This window comes from Procambarus clarkii, chromosome 77 (assembly GCF_040958095.1).
Source record: "Procambarus clarkii isolate CNS0578487 chromosome 77, FALCON_Pclarkii_2.0, whole genome shotgun sequence".
Classification (NCBI taxonomy): Eukaryota; Metazoa; Arthropoda; class Malacostraca; order Decapoda; family Cambaridae; genus Procambarus; species Procambarus clarkii.
Genome location: NC_091226.1, coordinates 13278086 through 13299056, shown reverse-complemented (window position 1 = coordinate 13299056; position 20971 = coordinate 13278086). Strand labels below are relative to the sequence as shown.

Below are 20971 nucleotides of genomic sequence, written 5' to 3'. Positions count from 1 at the left end.
AAAAAAACTCTGCCCATGTGTTTCCGCCTTTACCGGGGATCGAACCAGGAACCTCAGGATTACAAATCCCAAGCGCTGTCCACTCAGTCGTCAGGCCATGGTTGTGATTCGTGCCGTTTAAGGCCAGACCTTCGTAGTTTAGACGACACAATGCGTAATTTGAGCCTTTAGTTGTTAGATACCAATGTTTATTTTTGTTTAGAAAGTCTAAACTTTAAAAGTTGTAAGAGGAGAGGCTCTCTAAACTGTGTTAGCGGGCGACGTGGTAACGACGTTGTAACGCCGTAGGGTGTGGCTGGTTGGTGAGGGAGATAACTATGCTTGTCTTGTTACACAAAGAAATCACATTAAGATGATGTACCAGTGATACATCACCTTAATAAGATTTCTTTGTGTATTTGAAGAGAAGTGTGAGAGGTAGAATTCATAGACTGTAAACCAGAGCACAGGGGGAGGCATTGTGTGGAAGCCCTAGCTTCAGTGTAAGCCTCGGATACCCTAGAGGATTCAGTTGAATCCCAGGTTGCAGTGCTTTTGACTATGTCGTGGCGTAGTGGTCTAAGTTGGGGGTACCCAGAGCATAGGTTCGAAGCCTTATCTCTCCTACCGATTTTCTCTTTGCCCCTGTTTATTGTATCATGTCCGGGTTTTACTCGACAAAATTGAATGTTACTCTGGATTGTTTATTGGTTAAACCTGTGTAAACAGGAAAAGTTAGTTTTCTCTAGGTCGGGATATTGTTTGAGTCTGCCTCGAAGATTTGGCGTGAGAAAGGGTTAGGAAAGATTTACATTTTCCATTAAATTAACGTTCATACATCCTTGCCAAGACAGTTTTTATCACTTGGTCACCTGGTGCATGGGTAACAGCTTCTCCTCCGTATCAACCTACCCTGCCTTTGCGCCCTGGAGAGGGGGAGGACCTGCTGCATGGGTAACAGCTTCTCCTCCGTATCAACCTACCCTGCCTTTGCGCCCTGGAGAGGGGGAGGACCTGCTGCATGGGTAACAGCTTCTCCCCCTTATCAACCTACCCAGGCTTTGTGCCCTGGAGAGGGGGAGGACCTGCTGCATGAGTAACAGCTTCTCCCCCGGGGGAGGACCTGCTGCATGAGTAACAGCTTCTCCCCCGTATCAACCTACCCTGCCTTTGCGCCCTGGAGAGGCCACTCCAGACCGACAACCCGAGCACAACTCCATAGTCTCCTGAGACTGATGGACGCCTACCACTACTACATCCTTACTTTATTTTAAGGTATTGAAACTTAATGCGGCGATACTTTGTTAAACGGTTGTGCAGAAACATGGCACCATTGGTGGCCCCACCTGCAGGCAGCGGTGGATAGTTGACCAAACCACACACTAGAAAGTGAAGAGACGACGACGTTTCGGTCCGTCATGGACCATTTTCAAGTCACTTGTTCTCACAATCGACTTGAGAATGGTCCAGAACGGACCGAAACGTCGTCGTCCCTTCACTTTCTAGTGTGTGGTCTGGTCAACATCAGCCACGTTATTGTGACTCTAAGTTTGCAGCGGTGGATAGTCGTATAGTTGGGTTATTTAGAGCCTAATAATGCCCAGAAGAGGAGCTGGATAAGAGAACTGTACACAGGATTGGAACACGTCACAGGATTATCCATGTTTACCGCTTTTCCGGAGCCGTGTCAAGACGCTGCTTCTGAATTGGAGGACATTCTTATTGTATCGCAAGATGATACTGTATGTGCTTGGGGAATACAATGAGCTACATCACCTGCTGGTCGTGCTTGATCTGGCGGTGAAGGGGTAGTAGTGGACAAGAAGGCTACAGATGGGTGTAACTGTAGATAGTAACTGTAGATACCCGTCTTGTGCTGATTGTTACAATGATGGTAGCGTGTAGTGAAGATGTGCTCCCCCCCCCCCCACTCCTTTATTTACTCTTTCTCTCTATTTACTCATTCTCTCTCACACATGCTCACTTACTGTTAAAATAATGTGTTTTGCGAGGCTAGGGGGGCCAGATGCATAGAGCTAGCTTCACCAAACTTTGCAGGTTGACTAATCTATGTCCACGGATGGCCATAGGCGGTCCGTGTTAGAGCCCCATCCATTCCCCCGTCCCCTCTTTTTTTTAATGAATTGGTAGACCATATTAATTTCCAATCTCGCTAATTAAAATTATGGTTGCTAAGATTCGTCTAGCATTTATTATCCAAATTAAATGTGGGTTGTGTAGTTATTGACGAAGATGGTATATATAGTGAAAATGATTACAGAGATGATAGTATATATAGTGAAAATGATTACAGAGATGATAGTATATATAGTGAAAATGATTACAGAGATGATAGTATATATAGTGAAAATGATTACAGAGATGATAGTATATATAGTGAAAATGATTACAGAGATGATAGTATATATAGTGAAAATGGCTACAGAGATGATAGTATATATAGTGAAAATGATTACAGAGATGATAGTATATATAGTGAAAATGGCTACAGAGATGATAGTATATATAGTGAAAATGGCTACAGAGATGATAGTATATATAGTGAAAATGGCTACAGAGATGGTGGAGGGCAGGGGAAATGGTGAAGGACCGGGACGGTAGTAGTGGTGGTGATTGTAGATGAGGGTGATTGTAAAAGGGGGAGGTGATTGTAAAAGGGGGGGGGTGATTGTAGATGAGGGTGATGGTAAAAGGGGGGGGTGATTGTAGATGAGGGTGATTGTAAAAGGGGGGGGGGTGATTGTAGATGAAGGTGATTGTAAAAGGGGGGGGGGTGTGGCTAACGGTGAAAACAGCATGTAGTGAAGATACAGTGATGAGGTTGGTCAAATATATCGTAGTTTAAGAGGGTTACAGTGTAGAAGTTTGTGAAGATGGTGTGTAGTGAAGATGTGGCCTGGTACTCTAGCGACGCCCCGTACTTCCTCTAGTATAATATCAATTACTGTGTGTGTTCGGGGTTGGAGGCCAGAGGTTGGTTGGTTAGTCGCGCCTAGTTTCCTACCATAATTGCTGTGGGGCATGTGACCAACATGGTCAGGTTAGGTTATCTTCTTGAGGTTATCTTGAGATGATTTCGGGGCTTTAGTGTCCCCGCGGCCCGGTCCTCGACCAGGCCTCCACTCCCAGGAAGCAGCCCGTGACAGCTGACTAACTCCCAGGTACCTATTTACTGCTAGGTAACAGGGGCATTCAGGGTGAAAGAAACTTTGCCCATTTGTTTCTGCCTCGTGCGGGAATCGAGTCCTGCGCGCTATCCACCAGGCTACGAGGCCCCTCGTAGGTTGGGGGTCCTCTGGCAGCTAATTGGCGCCGTCCCATTTAGAATCCTGTAAACATTATAAATCATTCTGGCATTGCTGGATCTTTTAAAATGTTTTAAAATCATATTTTTCTTAACATGCGATACAACACTATGGACAGATGTCAGATATATGTTTTTGGAATAAGCTAATGTGGGTTTATAACAAAGCTGTTAGACCTGGGGGCCACTAGCCAGGCCCCCTGGTTCAGGGGGGGCCACTACTCCGAGCCCTGGGGCCAGATTCAGGAAGCAGTTACGCAAGCACTTACGAACCTGTCCATCTTTTCTCAATCTTTGGTGGCTTTGTTTACAATTATTAAACAGTTAATGAGCTCCGAAGCACCAGGAGGCTGTTTATAACAATAACAACAGTTGATTAGGAAGTTTTCATGCTTTTAAACTGTTTAATAAATGTAACCAAAGCCGTCAAAGATTGAGGAAAGATGTACACGTTCGTAAGTACTTGCGTAACTGCTTCGTTAATTTGGCCTCAGGATCGTAAGTACTTGCGTAACTGCTTCGTGAATCTGGCCCCAGGTTCGTAAGTACTTGCGTAACTGCTTCGTGAATCTGGCCCCAGGTTCGTAAGTACTTGCGTAACTGCTCCGTGAATCTGACCCCAGGTTCGTAAGTACTTGCGTAACTGCTTCGTGAATCTGGGGAATAAGAGATAATCTGAGGGGTCAGGTTCGTAAGTACTTGCGTAACTGCTTCGTGAATCTGGCCCCAGGTTCGTAAGTACTTGCGTAACTGCTTCGTGAATCTGACCCCAGGTTCGTAAGTACTTGCGTAACTGCTTCGTGAATCTGGCCCCTGGTCACCAGCTCTCCCGCCCACTGCACCACACGTCTCAAACCTCTTTAGAGGGGGTTTAAGAGGTTATCTATATCACCAGCGTTAAATAAGAATAGGTGTTTTAATGGCATAAAGTAATGAGGGATAATGACAAAAAGAGTAATAGCTGTATACGGGTGTCTTAAGTGTAAACGTTTAAGAAATAACAGCGGCTCGAGGGAGGTAACATCTTAGACTAAACTTAAGAAATGCTGAGGTTGAGGAGTAAAATATGAAGGTTACCTATAGATTAGGATGATTAATGGCAGGGAGCAGAAATTATTATACAGTTTGGGAGAAAGTTGAGACTGGGAGATTGGAGCCAGCACTGGTAACATGGTGTGGTGGTTGGTCAGGTATTAGTGGTGGTTTAGCATGGGTCAGGGGTCAGCAGGTGGTGTTGATGGGGTGGGGGTCAGGGGTCAGCTGGTGATGAGGTGGGGGTCAGGGGTCAGCAGGTGGTGTTGATGGGGTGGGGGTCAGGGGTCAGCTGGTGATGAGGTGGGGGTCAGGGGTCAGCAGGTGGTGTTGATGGGGTGGGGGTCAGGGGTCAGATGGTGATGAGGTGGGGGTCAGGGGTCAGCAGATGGTGGTGATGGGGTGGGGTCAGGGGTCAGCTGGTGATGAGGTGGGGGTCAGGGGTCAGCAGATGGTGGTGATGGGGTGGGGTCAGGGGTCAGCTGGTGATGAGGTGGGGGTCAGGGGTCAGCAGATGGCTGTTTCTGCCTCTTGACTTATACGCATCACAAGCATTATAAAAACTCTTATGTTCAGTCTCTTAATCTTTTCTGCGTTACATCAGAAGCAGTTTGAATTATTTTAATCATTTTGTTGCTTAAACAAGGAACATTTTGTTGACGGACTGAGTGGTTAAGTCTTCCTGCTCTACAATATGTAGCAGTCATAGTTTGCTTGGTCAATTCTATTAGTTGGTTCTGTGGAAGACACGCAGCCCATCCTTTTGTTTCGGTAGTGCTTATAGGAAGAATGCGTACCATAGTACATATACTGACTTACAACGCAATTAGAAAGGAGAAATTGATAGTATTAAATTACTAGGCCTAATACTCGCTATCAGAGGCCTAATATGGAGCATGTGTGCGCTATTCTAGGCCTAGGAATAGTTGTGATTTTTAACTTAATTTTTTTTCGGACTGTAACGCGAATAGTAGAAAATTCGACTAATTGCTTAGTACGTCAATATTTGTACTATGGTGCAGACAGTTACAAAAAAGTATTATATAAACGGGAGGATGAGTTTAAGAGACACAGAGATCACACTAACGTGATGCATCAAACCCTGTCGTAGCTCAGTCGATTAAGGCAGTGTCTGGGATGCTCCCGGACGCAGGTTCGAATCCTCGTCACGGCCCTTGTGGATTTGTTCATGCGTTGAAGAAACGCTAAACCATATTGATGAAGACAATTTTATATTAACAAATGGTTTTCTTCAGCAGTTAGTGATTGTGTAGGGGTTATTCTTTTTTCTAAATTTGCTTGGCTTCAACTTGTGGTGTTGGTAGTGGTAATCTTGTAAGGCAAATTGACATGTGTGTCACTTGTCCCGTAACTTGGAGCACTAAAGTTTGTATTTAATTATGTTTCATGATGATAACAGACAGAAACTAGGTCCTGTAAGTTTGACATGTATCTATGACCTCTCAGAGAGTATTATTTGTCCTCTGCTGCTGCTGCTGCTGCTGCTGCTGCTGCTGCTGCTGCTGCTTCTGCTTCTGCTTCTGCTTCTGCTTCTGCTTCTTCTTCTTCTTCTTCTGCTACTGCTTCTGCTTCTTGTTCTGCTGCTTCTCTCTCTTTTATTTTTCTTTCTTTCTTTCTTTTATGAAGGCGATGTAGCCGAAAACGCGTTAAGCATTTTTTTTTTCACAATGTGGTTTTTTCCTCATACTTGGATCAGTGTTTTTTTTTTATTGTGGCTTGGGGCCAGATTCACGAAGCAGTTACGCAAGCACTTACGAACCTGTCCATCTTTCCTCAATCTTTGCGGCTTTGTTTACAATTATTAAACAGTTAGTGAGCTCCGAAGCACCAGGAGGCTGTTTATAACAATAACAACAGTTGATTGGCAAGTTTTACTGCTTGTAAACTGTTTAATAAATGTAACCAAAGCCACAAAAGATTGAGAAAAGATGTACACGTTCGTAAGTGCTTGCGTAACTGCTTCGTGAATCTGGCCCCAGGTTCGTAAGTGCTTGCGTAACTGCTTCGTGAATCTGGCCCCAGGTTCGTAAGTGCTTGCGTAACTGCTTCGTGAATCTGGCCCCAGGTTCGTAAGTTCTTGCGTAACTGCTTGGTGAATCTGGCCCCAGGTTCGTAAGTGCTTGCGTAACTACTTGGTGAATCTGGCCCCAGGTTCGTAAGTGCTTGCGTAACTGCTTCGTGAATCTGGCCCCAGGTTCGCAAGTGCTTGCGTAACTACTTGGTGAATCTGGACACTAAGCCTGGATGTACTTGGAGTATTTACCCGCGATGGTGACAGAAAACGGACTAGTCTAAGAGCCTCGATGGGTCCTCACGAGTTATAAATGATTAGCAAATGCTAAGTAATATAAACAGTTGTACTATTTATTTTTTTTAATACAACTACTGTAGTACTGCCTTCGATATTGTCTTGTGTTTGACGAATATTGATGTTTTTCGTGACTGACTTTGATGGTTTCGTGGCCCAATGTGTGTGTTGTACTGGAGGTCAAATTATCCGATGGTTGTTACTATGCACGTTACTATGTTACTATACTGCTGTTACCTAGCAGTAAAATAGGTACCTGGGTGTTAGTCAGCTGTCACGGCCTGCTTCCTGGCGGTGGAGGGGCGGGGACACTAAAACCCCGAAATCATCTCGAGAAGATGGGAGTCTAACTTTAAGGGAACCCCGTCCTTCAGTAGTCCAACTGTGATGACTTATTCTGTCCTGCCTTAGACTGTTGTACTAAGTCGCAACAAAAGATTTACCGCTGAGAAAGACAGGATTCACTGAACTGCAATTTCGTACTGTAAAAAATGCATTATCTTTCAAGTGATAGTTATCAAAACGTGCGCAATGTATATATATATATATTAGGTAAAATAGTGAAAAACCCGATTTTGGATACATGGGAAGTTATTAATGGGTGGAGTAGAAATGGGTGGCGTATGAATGGTTGTGTGAGGAAGACACTAGACTGTGACAGATGTGGTGGGTCGACACTAGACTGTGGCAGATGTGGTGGGTCGACACTAGACTGTGGCAGATGTGGTGGGTCGACACTAGACTGTGGCAGATGTGGTGGGTCGACACTAGACTGTGGCAGATGTGGTGGGTCGACACTAGACTGTGGCAGATGTGGTGGGTCGACACTAGACTGTGGCAGATGTGGTGGGTCGACACTAGACTGTGGCAGATGTGGTGGGTCGACACTAGACTGTGGCAGATGTGGTGGGTCGACACTAGACTGTGGCAGATGTGGTGGGTCGACACTAGACTGTGGCAGATGTGGTGGGTCGACACTAGACTGTGGCAGATGTGGTGGGTCGACACTAGACTGTGGCAGATGTGGTGGGTCGACACTAGACTGTGGCAGATGTGGTGGGTCGACACTAGACTGTAGCAGATGTGGTGGGTCGACACTAGACTGTAGCAGATGTGGTGAGTCGACACTAGACTGTGGCAGATGTGGTGGGTCGACACTAGACTGTGGCAGATGTGGTGGGTCGACACTAGACTGTAGCAGATGTGGTGGGTCGACACTAGACTGTGGCAGATGTGGTGGGTCGACACTAGACTGTGGCAGATGTGGTGAGTATAATGTCCGCGTGTGTAGATGGGTCGGCTGGTTTATGCCTGAGGATGTTGTGACAGAGTTGTGTGTGTGAAATGAACATTTGGTACTTACATGGTGTGATATAAACATTGCCCAGTAGTTGAGGGCGTCATGTTGGTACTAATATGTGTACAATGGTGATTACCAGCCAGGGTACTCCACGGTGGAGGGTGTGGAGCAGCAGTCAGGCTGGAAATCGGGGCCAGATTCACGAAGCAGTTACGCAAGCACTTCCGAACGTGTACATCTTTCCTCAATCTTTGACGGCTTTGGTTACATTTATTAAACAGTTTACACGCATGAAAACTTGCCATTCAACTGTTGTTATTGTTATAAACAGCCTCCTGGTGCTTCGGAGCTCATTAACTGTTTGGCGGCTTTGTTGACAATTATTAAACAGTTAATGAGCTCCGAAGCACCAGGAGGCTGTTTATAACAATAACAACAGTTGATTGGCAAGTTTTCATGCTTGTAAACTGTTTAATAAATGTAACCAAAGCCGTCAAAGATTGAGGAAAGATGTACACGTTCGTAAGTGCTTGCGTAACTGCTTCGTGAATCTGTCACCTGATTGGTACATGGCGAGCACGTAATGTTTACAACAGTGTGACCCAAAAGTTTTAGATATTTAAAATAACGTATTGCCTGGAATATCTTTGTCAGATACTGTATTAGATTTGTTAAAACCTATTGAGACATTTTCTTCAAGAAAGTTTACCCTAAACTTGCAGTTATTTATAGATCATATTTTAGAAAACTAAAATCGAGAACACTTTTACTTAAAATTTTGCCAAATTCTCAATAAAGGTTTTTATGGAAGACAACTGAAATATTATTCTTCAGTGACAGAAATGTTTTTAAAGAATTTTTGCAGAAATACATCTTTGTAAATTAGAGCTTTAAGAAATTCAAATGACTTTCACACAACAGTAATAGGAGTAGCCAATCTGACCGACCTCACAGATTTGGCTATTTACTTGTGTCGTTAATATTAGCATCAGTATACTGTAGTATCACTACGATTAATATTACAAATTCTTCACAATTAAGTATAGTAGTAGTGTCCATAGTAGTGCTACACTTTGTAGTAAAAGTATTGAATATGATGTTGACCAGACCATATACTAGAAAGTGAAGGGATGACGACGTTTCGGTCCGTCCTGGACCATTCTCAAGTCATTCTCCAACTTGAGAATGGTCCAGGACGTGACCGAAACGTCGTCGTCCCATTTCATTGTGATGAACAATGGACCTGCTAATTCCAGTTTGCACTGTTCTTCTTTCTTCAAATCCATCCAGGAGTTCTCGTCTAATGACACTTTTAAGGGACCTATTTGATAACTGAAGCCCCTTCACTTTCTAGTATATGGTCTGGTCAACATTAGCCACGTTATTGTAACTCTTCGCCTACCTATTGAATAAGATATTAAGATATTGTTTTATGATTTTCCATTAATATTTGTTAAGAGAAGTGTGTGTGTGTGTGTTACAGGTCAGAGTCTGGGCTACGGGTTCGTCAACTACGTTCGCCAGGATGACGCTGAACGAGCCATTAACCAACTCAATGGTCTACGACTCCAAAACAAAACGATTAAGGTCAGATCATTTCTCCACTGCTGGTAGTTACCTCTTGTACTAATTTTAAAATCAGTTGGATAGTCACCACATTTCTCAAATTTATTTTATCTTTGATATATTACTTTATTATGGGTTTCTTTTATATTTTTTGTACAATATTAACATACCTGTTCACTGTGATGGTGGGTACTAATGATACCTGCCCACCAAGATGGTGGGTACTAATGATACCTGCCCACCATGATGGTGGGTACTAATGATACCTGCCCACCATAATGGTGGGTACTAATGATACCTGTCCACTGTGATGGTGGGTACTAATGATACCTGCCCACTGTGATGGTGGGTACTAATGATACATGCCCACCATGATGGTGGGCATGTATGGACATTTTTCACAATTAGTATGTCACATATGCACTTATTAAATAAGCCAATATTGACTGTAAGCAAGTGCGAGAACGGGTTGGGACATTAGTACCCACCATGATGAAGATATATCCCGTAATCAGTCACCACTTCCATGTTTATAGAACTTTCAAGTGTAGCCCATATAAGGTGTGGGGAATTGGGTCGGGTAGTCTCTGGAGTTTATGTAGAGATGCTGTGAAATATTTGATTCAAGGTGGTGGTTAAAGCATGTAAAGTCAAGCCAGTAGTTGAGATTAGGGTTCAGTTCACGGGGTTAGATGATGGGTTCAAGTATCTTTGAGGGTTTAAAGTATAGTAGATTTTGTAAAGGGTTTGATGCCTCGTATCTAACGATTGCAAAATTGGGTTAGTATGGAGTGGAGTACTGTAGAGTTTGTTGTTGAAACCATCAAGCCCTATCAGTTAGCCAATTTAGCCTCTAATACAACACTAACTCATCCTAACACACTTGTTACACAAACAACAAAGAGCTCTATTGTTAGTGTTGCATTAGAGGCTAAATTGGCTACCTGATAGGGCTTGATGGTTTGAACAACGGAGGTACGGTTAGGTGTGATGACTGTATATATAGAGAGAGTAGCGTAGTATTGGGTGTAGTGTTGACAAGTGCATTGTAACAGGTGTCGTACGCGAGGCCGAGCAGCGAAGCTATTAAGGGCGCCAACCTCTATGTGTCGGGGCTGCCCAAGTCTATGACGCAGCAGGACCTGGAGGGCATGTTCCGCGCCTATGGCTCTATCATCACCTCTCGCATCCTCTGCGACAATATCACAGGTGAGCACCACTCTCTTCCACCTTTCTCCTCTAACTGCAAACATACAAAATATGCAGTGTGTGTGTGAATGTATGTGTATATATATAATATGTATATGATAGTGTCAGACCACGGAGGGAAATTGAAACAGGAATTTCCTTAAGTACTCACACCCCAGAAGTGACTCGAACCCATACTGCTAGAAGCAATGCATCTGATGTACAGGATCCCTTAACCACTCGACCAACACGACCGACAAAAGAGGATGGTAGCCGAGGCTATTTCCATCCCTCCCGCCGGCACTCGGTTGGTAATCTTGGGCATGGTATTTTATCAAATCACCTCATTCTTTGGGGCACACGTGAGGAACGCAAACCTATTCTGTGTCACAAACCTTTTTTGTGTTCCTCACGTGTGCCCCAAAGAATGAGGTGATTTGATAAAATACCATGCCCAAGATTACCAACCGAGTGCCGGCGGGCTGATGGAAATAGCCTCGGCTACCATCCTCTTTTCTCCGGTCCTGTTGGTCGAGTGGTTAAGGGATCCTGTACATCAGATGCATTGCTACTGGCAGTATGGGTTCGTGTCACTTCTGGGGGTGTGAATTTTCAGTGGCATATATGCCTGGAGACTGTTCAGGCTTGTTCGTGCATATATATATATATATATATATATATATATATATATATATATATATATATATATATATATATATATATATATATATATATAATATATAAACAGCAGTTTTAATTGATACATTGTGCAAATGTCTGGTATAATATAGAAGGCTCTCTTTTGTTCGCCAGGATTGTCAAAGGGTGTGGGTTTTATCCGGTTTGACCAGCGTATTGAGGCGGAGCGGGCAATCCAAAAATTGAACGGTACCATCCCAGAAGGCGCAGCAGAGCCCATCACTGTCAAATTCGCCAATAATCCCTCGAATAACAACAAAGCCGTGCCGCCATTGGCCGCGTACCTGTCCCCTCTGACCCGTCGGTATGGAGGACCTATCCACCATCCAGCAGGCCGCTTCCGCTACATTCCCCTCTCGCCCCTAACCAGGTGGGTCTGTGTGGCTGGAGCTCTGTGCTCGCAACCCCTCTATCCCCTCCCCCTTCACATACTCCCCCCTCACCAGCAATGATCACTCTTTTTCTCCACAGTGCATCACATGCATCCCTTCTGAATATTGTCACTTCTTCTCAGGTGTGGATAGTGTAAACATGCTCCCTCTGTGTGCCACATGTCTACACACCTGCTCAACTTCTCTGCCTGTACAGTGGCGAAACATGTTAGTATGGACATCAGATACACTTGAAGCACATGATGGACATTACAACCACCACCAGCAGCCTCAACAGTGGTCACCATCCCCAGTACACACCATCCCCAGTACACACCATCACCAGTGTACACCATCCCTAGTACACACCATCCCCAGTACACACCATCCCCAGTACACACCATCCCCAGTACACACCATCCCCAGTACACACCATCCCCAGTACACACCATCCCCAGTACACACCATCCCCAGTACACACCATCCCCAGTACACACCATCACCAGTACACACCATCCCCAGTACACACCATCACCAGTACACACATTCATACATGCCCAGCCATGATCAACAACACTTCCACACATCACATGGAGAGTAATACCCGTCATCCCACCACACAACTCTTCCCTTAACACTGTACATAACACCCACCAGCGTTGTTTTTGAACCTACTCCCATTCATCTCCACACCATTGAACGACATTCATTGAAGAAGTCAAATGTTCATTGTTTACTCTAAAAGTACTACGGTATAAGAAACATTGTTACGGAAGGTAGTTTCTAAGGGAGATAAGGAAGATCAAACTTATTGTTAAAATTAAAGTTTCCTGTATTTTAAGTTGGTAGTTAGTATTAGCTCCTGAGCTAGTTAGTGCTACAGGTGTGTCTTAAATGGTAGTTTACAGAGAGGTTGTAAGTTTTTATTTACAATTCCTCGTGTAACAGGAACTTCTGTTACTGTTAGGAAACAACATTCTGAACCCGTTACCACAAGCTCATTGCCTCTTACAAACCGTTGTGAAGTATTCGTGGTCACTTGTCCTTCTTCTTCTTTCCTCCGGCCTCACGGCCACCAACTACAAAATTTTTACATAAAATATTTATTGCTTGAGCTGAATAAGATTTTCTTGCCCCGAGATCTTCATTTTAAACTCATTTCTTTTTCTAGTATACATAAATCTTTCACCCCAGTTTCTTGTCTAAATATAGTTGACTCCTTCCCAGGTTAGTGTTCATTGACTTCAGTATTGTTGCCTTTCTTTACCAAAGACTGTTCCTGCTGTATTTGTATAATACGCTTTATATAATACTGTATTTGTAAAATACGTTCCTGCTGTATTTTATTGTTGTTCCCTTGGAGGATTTCTAACTTTCCCAGGGCTGATTCTTGCTTCGCTCTGTACCCGGACTTGGAGGCAAGCTTCTTAGCTCTGTACTCCGTCCAAGAGGCGAGCTGCCTCACTGTACCCGTCCTCGAGGCGAGCTGCCTCACTGTACCCGTCCTCGAGGCGAGCTGCCTCACTGTACCCGTCCTCGAGGCGAGTTCTTGTACCCAACCTTAAAGCGAGTTGCTTCTATCTGTAATCGTGAGCTGCTACAGTCTGTACCCGTGGTGTAGGTCATTTGCTTTGCTCTGTACCTTATCCTAGAGGCGAGCTGCTGCCTCCAGTCTGTTAACGCTCATGATCCCTGCCATATATGAAGGACGATTTAGGGTTTGGCAAATGGTATGCTAAAGGGTAGGCGAGGCGTTACCTTGGAGCTTTTCCGGGGCTTAGCGTCCCCGCGGCCCGGTCGTCGACCAGGCCTCTGCAGCCATTTTGTCCTCAAAACTTCTGAGTGGTCAAGAACACTTGAGGCTGCCCAAACTTTAATTCACGTTCCACGCCACGAAATTCAGTTTATGAAATAAAGTACATAAAATAGTACTCGTAAATCTTTTCCACCAGTGGCTCCATATGCGAGGTACCGTTTGTTTCATTTTGCCTTCTAAAATGTCTTAAAAGTGAAGAAAATTGACCATTATTCAAACTAATGCCGTACTAAATATTTGTAAAGGGTTGAAGACTGTCTGGGAGCACTCTGTTACTTACATTGTATTCCTTTGTTAAAATACTCGCAAGTAAATTTTCACTCAAGTGTAAAACTAGTTGGCTTGATGCTGTGCACCACTCGAGGCTTAAGATGTCGGTATGGTCCTAGCTAACACGGACTTCGTAAATCTGTTCCACCTGTGATGCACAGTTTGGTGTTACACAGAGTGAATGAACACCTTCGGAAGGTCATGGATTAGTCTACAGATTGCTCGTGTGCCTACTCACACTTGGCCTCCTAATTCTTGTTCTCCATGACCCGACCTTGTCTGAATCTGCATACTACTTACTAGGTCTAAATTCCTTGTTAGACTGCGTCATAATTTTACCCAGTAGACTTTCACAATCTCGGTATCCTTAACATCTCCTTCACTTTCCAGTCTCGGCCTCGGTAGCCTGGCCTCTCTCCCATCTGTAGCCTTCTCTCCCCCATTCCATCCATAGTCCCAGTAGCCTTGCCCCCTCTTCCATCCGTAGCCCCAGTAGCCTCGACCCTCTTTCATCCGTAGCCCCAGTAGCCTTATCCAGTCCTATCCATCCACCCCCCCTTCCTGTAGGCTGGCTCATCCACCCCCCCCTTCTGTAGGCTGGCTCATCCACTCCCCCCCCCTCCTGTAGGCTGGCTCATCCACCCCCCACCCCCCTCCGTCCTGTAGGCTGGCTCATCCACCCCCCTCCTGTAGGCTGCCTCATTCATCCCTATCCTATCAGCTGACTCCCCCTCCTTCCCCCTCCCTGCACAAGCATTGTCTGGATATATTCTCACCTATGGCTCTTTTTTTTCTCTCCCACATCCTATGAGAAATTATCTTCCACTTATGGACTGATTTATCTCCCCTTCCGCAATTCTACGGCCCAGTTCTTATCTTATCCTACGGTCCAGCCTCGCCCTTGAAATAATTTTCCGTACATATGGGTCAGTTGGTCTCTAATGTCTCCCTGCTCTTTCAGTAAAGTTTTGCTCTTCTGTTGAGTAAAATGATTGATTTGTGTAGCATTATTAATATGGATTGCGGGAGTGAGTTGCTGGCTCTTTTAAAGTTGGGGTTTAAAGTTGGGAATATAATGCACATACTCTTCAGATATAGTCACACGTTGTACATAGGTGTGTAATCACAAGTGCACTATACATATGCAATATCAGACTAGCTGCAGGATCCTACAATAGGCTCTTGACACATTTCAGAGCAAGTCAGAGAAATGACAAATGGGATAAATTAAGCACAGAAGTGAAATGTAGCATGTTCAAAGTGTTAGGAATGGGTATGCAGGGATATGTGAGAGGTAAAGCAGCAAGAGTGTGATATAGCACCCAAGGTCAAGGACCGGCCCAAATTACTACATACAGTATCCACATTACAGGAATATGACAGTGATACAAGATGTAAGGGAACGACTAGAGACGCTGCAGGCCCCCAAAAAATAATGCATCGTGGATATTAAAAGATGCAACAGCAAGTATTATGTAGACCTTTTTTTGCTGTAGAATGTGACTTGAAAATGAACAAATATCAGACTTTTTAGAAACAGCTAATGTGTGTATGTAGCAAAGGTGAACTAGGAGCCACTGAACTACAGATCACCAACATGCATCCTCTGCAAGGTACTAGAAAGAATGATTAGGCGGGAGCTTATAGAATACTTAAGTTAAATTTCGACTCCAAACACCAACGTGGATTCTGCAAAGTTGTATATAACTTGAGTTTTACTAAAATATGTACTAAAAAAGAACAGGGTTGGTTAGACTGCATATTCTTCATTACTAGACAGCATTAGACTGCTCCTCAAAACTCAAATTTGAGAAATAGACGTGTGTGTATCACGATAAGTGCTAAAGTGAACGAAATAGTACCTAATTGGAGGCAGTCAGTGAGCAGGGATTTATCAGAGTGAGCACAGTTAGAACTGGGATTTCTACAAAGAGACAATCTGTTAACAATATATGCCATAAAAGAAGAAATATGATCCTTTACATTAATTTTTGCAGATGATGCAAAAATATTTATGAATTTGAAAGAGGAAGGACTGTATGCAAAGGTTATCTAAATGTTTACTGGCCTTTAACTCTGACAAATAGAGACGGCAAACCTACATCAGACATATCCCGAAATCTGACTTCAGAAGCACACATTATAGGCTTCAGCAACACGAACATAGGCTCGTAGCTAACGTTAGATCCATTCCTGGAGCATAGTGCTGCACCATGAAGCTCCACCTAAAATACAAAACAAGCCTAAAAATGGTTGACCAGACCACACACTAGAAGTTGAAGGGACGACGACGTTCGGTCCGTCCTGGACCATTCTCAAGTCGATTGTCAATCAACTTGAGAATGGTCCAGGATGGACCTAAACGTACGTCGTCTCTTCAACTTCTAGTGTGTGGTCTGGTCAACTTACTTTAGCCACGTTATTGTGACTCATCGCCTGCAAGTCTAAAAATATGTAACAAAGATCGTTACTGAGCTATGTAGAAAGAATGAGAATCTTTACATCATCACACTGAATGTAGTAAAAAATAGGGAGATATGATGATGAACTCAAAGATTTTACAGAAAATTAAAGAGGCGTTTAATTTGAGAAAAGGATTGCAGATAAGTCTAAAACAGATCCTGGCCTATTTTATAAATTCATTAAAAGCAAATTGCATGTAAAGGATAGACTCCAGAGGTTGAAAATGGAGAATAGTTCAGAGAGAATGGAAAGGAAATATGCGAAACGCAAAATTAAACTGTTCCCGAGGGTGTCTAGTTCTCTTGAAACTTAATTTTTCACAGCCACAACACAAATTTCAGAGAACACCTTAGAACCCAGACGCATGTCTCAAGACGAAGTGGGGGGAAAATGCTTAAGTTGATAGGTAGAAACAAGGCAGTTGGGCCAGATAGTCTCACATTGAGTTGAGAAAATGTGTATCTGTGCTGAGCAACCCACTTAAATTGATTTTTTCAGTCTTCTCTGAGTCGGCCGAGCAGACAGCACGCTGGACTTGTGATCCTGTGGTCCCGGGTTCGATCCCGGGCGCCGGCAAGAAACAATGGGCAGAGTTTCTTTCACCCTATGCCCCTGTTACCTAGCAGTAAAATAGGTATCTGGGTGTTAGTCAGCTGTCACGGGCTGCTTCCTGGGGGTGGAGGCCTGGTCGAGGACCGGGCCGCGGAGACACTAAAGCCCCGAAATCATCTCAAGATAACCTCAAGATAATATGAGTCGAGTCTTGGCAGGTCTTAGAGGCAGTGTGTTAGACTGGAGGAGTATCATAAGTGGTGCTCCACGGGGTTGAGTTCTATCACCAGTAATGTTCATTACCTATATGAATGATCCACCTGAAGCAATACACAAGTATGAGTTTGCTGATGATGCAAGGCTGCTAGGGAAGATAAGACGATTGTCATGTCCTCTCAGGATTTCCACAAGCTTCCCCCCCCACCCACACACACAAAAGCTCCCCTGCCCCCGCACAAAAGCTCCCCTGCCCCACACAAAAGCTCCCCTGCCCCACACAAAAGCTCCCCTGCCCCCACACAAAAGCTACCCTGCCCCCACACAAAAGCTCCCCTGCCCCCACACAAAAGCTCCCCTGCCCCCACACAAAAGCTCCCCTGCCCCCACACAAAAGCTCCCCTGCCCCCACACAAAAGCTGCCTCCCCCCCCCCCCCCAACATGCACATAATTGTTGTGGTCACCCCACACCCGTTTAGACGAGTATGAACTGGCATTTGATGGGCGCACAGTACATTGGGATGGAAAGAGCGAGTATATCAACAGCTGCCGGAACAGTTACTGCATGTCACCACCACTCTTACATGCTATGGGCCTACAAGCACATATGTTCAGACTGATCATTCTTTAAAGCACATTTAACTTGGAGGTGGAGAGGTAGTTAGGGTGAGTCATAGTGTACGAGGAAGGTAGGGGAATAATTTCCGTAATTCCATGTAAGGAAGGTGTGAAGAGACATTAGTATTGGTGGGAGACATTACGGTGTTACATTTAGCATGTTTCTGTGCCACCTTTAGAGCCCTGGGGCCAGATTCACGAAAGTACTTACGAACGTGAACATCTTTCCTCAATCTTTGACGGCTTTGGTTACATTTATTAAGCAGTTTACAAGCATGAAAACTTGCCAATCAACTGTTGTTATTGTTATAAACAGCCTCTTGGTGCTTCGGAGCTCATTAACTGTTTAATAATTGTAAACAAAGCCGCCAAAGATTGAGAAGAGATGTACAGGCTCGTAAGTGCTTGCGTAAGTGCTTTCGTGAATCTGCCCCCTGGTGTTTTCTCGTACCAGGTTGCAATTTTGCTATTAGCCTTGGTAAACTGCAGAGCACAGGGAGGGAGCCGGTCGGCCGAGCGGACAGCACATTGGATTTGTGATCCTGTGGTCCCGGGTTCGATCCCGGGCGCCGGCGAGAAACAATGGGCAGAGTTTCTTTCACCCTATTCCCCAGTTACCTAGCAGTAAAATAGGTACCTGGGTGTTAGTCAGCTGTCACGGGCTGCTTCCTGGGGGTGGAGGCCTGGTCGAGGACCGGGCCGCGGGGACACTAAAGCCCCGAAATCATCTCAAAATAACCTCAAGATCTCAAGATAGCATCCCAGAGTAGCATGTCATGACTATTTGTTATTGTTTTCATGGTACAAACTGCGAGTAAAGTGGGTTATTGGGTTTAGTAACAAGATGAGTTTCTCACACACTTGCTGCAAGTGATGGCAGGTGTTAAATGTTCACTCCAGCCTTGGTCAACTATATACTTTTATCTGTAAAGTAACACGGATATTTTTCCTCTATCTTGCCACTGAAGTCTTGAGTTTTCCTCCACGTTGACCCAGATACACATTGAACTTATATTTGATCATTTATTTTCATTAAATATTGGCGGCTTTCACTTGATTAAAATATTATTAGTTGCATTTAAAAAAAATTAAGTATTTCAAGATTTAATGTTTTGTGAACAGAATATCAAAATATTTGGTAATGATAAGTTAATGAATTAAATAGAAATCTGTCATTCTGCCTAAAATTCCTTCGTTCAGTATGAAAAAGTATTCACTCCTGCACTTTTTTTTACTTACCTGAAAGGCAACATTCGGCAGTTCATATGTTCATTTTCATGCATTCTATGATATTTAAAGAAATAGGCCTACATAAAGTCAATTTGAAAACTTAGCCCACCACCACCTGCAGACTTGGAGAGCTTTCTTATACTTTAGTACACGATTTAGTTTGAACAGATTTGTACATAAAGCAAAACCTGTACTAATGTACTAAAATAGTACATTATTCATTATTGTACATTTAGTACAAAACTGTACTAAAACTTGGCCATTGTGGCCAAGTAATTAATTAGGTGATGGAGCTTATCTCCCCAGGCAATCATTACTGACCCTACTGCTAGTTAGTACCACAACTACAACTCGCTCACCTCAAAGATACTTTCACTCAAGTTCTTAGTCAGAAAGGACAGTTTCATAAGCTAGAAACTTGACTGTGCAAATCTATCTTGCACCTTTACATTGTAATTTTAACCTTTTCTCCGTCTCAATAGACTTAGATTAAACAATTGAAGGTAGTTGAATGTGGTAACTTTGGTACTGAGTACTCCAGCTTGAAGAGTACCTGAGCACTGCATCTACACACTTTCCCAGATCATTCAGCATGAAGGCATTTTTCACACCACTTCTCGGTTCCTCGCAACTTTTGACTAGTTTTTATCTCCCTTAAGATTTTCTAACCTTTATTTTTTTTCATTAAACTGATATGTTACTCTCAGGATGTTTATTTTGTCTAAACCCATGAGGAGGCTGCTGCTGATGCTGCTGCTGTTGCCGCTGTTTTTTTTTTTTTTTAAAGATTGCTTCTTTTCAGAACCTTAACTTGCCCATGGTAACTCTTCCTTGTTTGTGGCGTCGCCAGGTGTTTATTACGGTGTTATACTGCTGTCAAACTTGACCCCTTGTCCCAACATGTGTGATGAAGTAGTGACATTGCCAGTCTCCAACCCGTCTCCCACCTCTCGCATCTACTCCAGCATTTTCTACCTCTCCTCATTTGTTTTCTTTTCAGTTTTTCTTCTTCATAAATCCTTGGTGAAAACTTTTCGAAATTTTGTTTTATCCTCGACAACAAGCAACTTCGAAATTACCCCTTTACTCTTCAAGTAGTCAAAATTAGTTGAAGATACTTTCTTCACTTAGCAATAAGATTAAGTTAAGCATCTAAGATCAGTAAGATCTAGTGTAAGTTAAAGTGCTCCATCGTCGTCTTGCTCAGCCCGAGAATCAAAGCAACTACCAAGCAGTTGCTAGCCAGCTGCACTCAGAGTAAACACTTTAAAGAGGGGATTTACCACGCGAAACAGCTTGTCTTCATTTCAAATTCACCGGAAATCAGAGAATCACTGTACAAACATCAATTACTATCATATATCCGTACTGCAAATACAGTATCATAGATCCTTGACTCACTCTTCCATCATTAAATGGAATCATCAAGCGGCATCTTGATAAACTCTTCAATATTTTTCTTTGCACATTTTACGTGCATCACGCAACAATAAATCCTCGTGTTAAAGCTGGAGGCATTACAGGTCTACACCCACCACTACTATTCACTAAAAGTCGTTCTGGGACACACCAACAACCACCACTTTCCAATACATTTTAGTGAAAAGTTAAATACCTCAGGAGATTGGCACAAAATTATTATATTAGCTGCATACTCGACTTGCTGTGATGAGACGGCTGTAATTCCACTGTGGTATTGAAGATACAGATGTGTACAAAGTACTCGTACACCCACCGCTTGTTGTCTCGCTGTCACACCGCTGCTTCCTGAAACACTATTGCTGTTATTGCCTAGTTATGTTATACACTAGATGGCTCTTCACTCTTAATTGTTGGTCTGCCCTCTCATTCCGCTATCCCACCCTTTTTCTCTGTACCTCTCACCCACTAGGTCTCTCCCAGTCCAGCTTTCTTCTGGTGTTGCTTCTGCATTTACACAAACATTCTGTGGTACCATAACCAAACCTCCCAACATTCTCTGGTACCTTTACCAAATCTCCCAACATTCTGTGGTAC

General features: G+C 43.7%; 1 protein-coding gene across 10 annotated transcripts in view; it reads left to right on the top strand.

Moving 5' to 3' along the window:
• LOC123747157 (ELAV-like protein 1) overlaps positions 1-20971 on the top strand; it is a 300388-nt gene that overhangs the window by 258166 nt on the left and 21251 nt on the right. For all 10 annotated transcript variants that reach the window (XM_069313929.1, XM_069313927.1, XM_069313928.1 and 7 more), the window contains 3 exons: positions 9449-9552; positions 10587-10740; positions 11533-11788. In XM_069313929.1, the coding sequence (XP_069170030.1) occupies positions 9449-9552; positions 10587-10740; positions 11533-11788 (514 nt within the window). The remainder of the gene's footprint in view (positions 1-9448; positions 9553-10586; positions 10741-11532; positions 11789-20971) is intronic.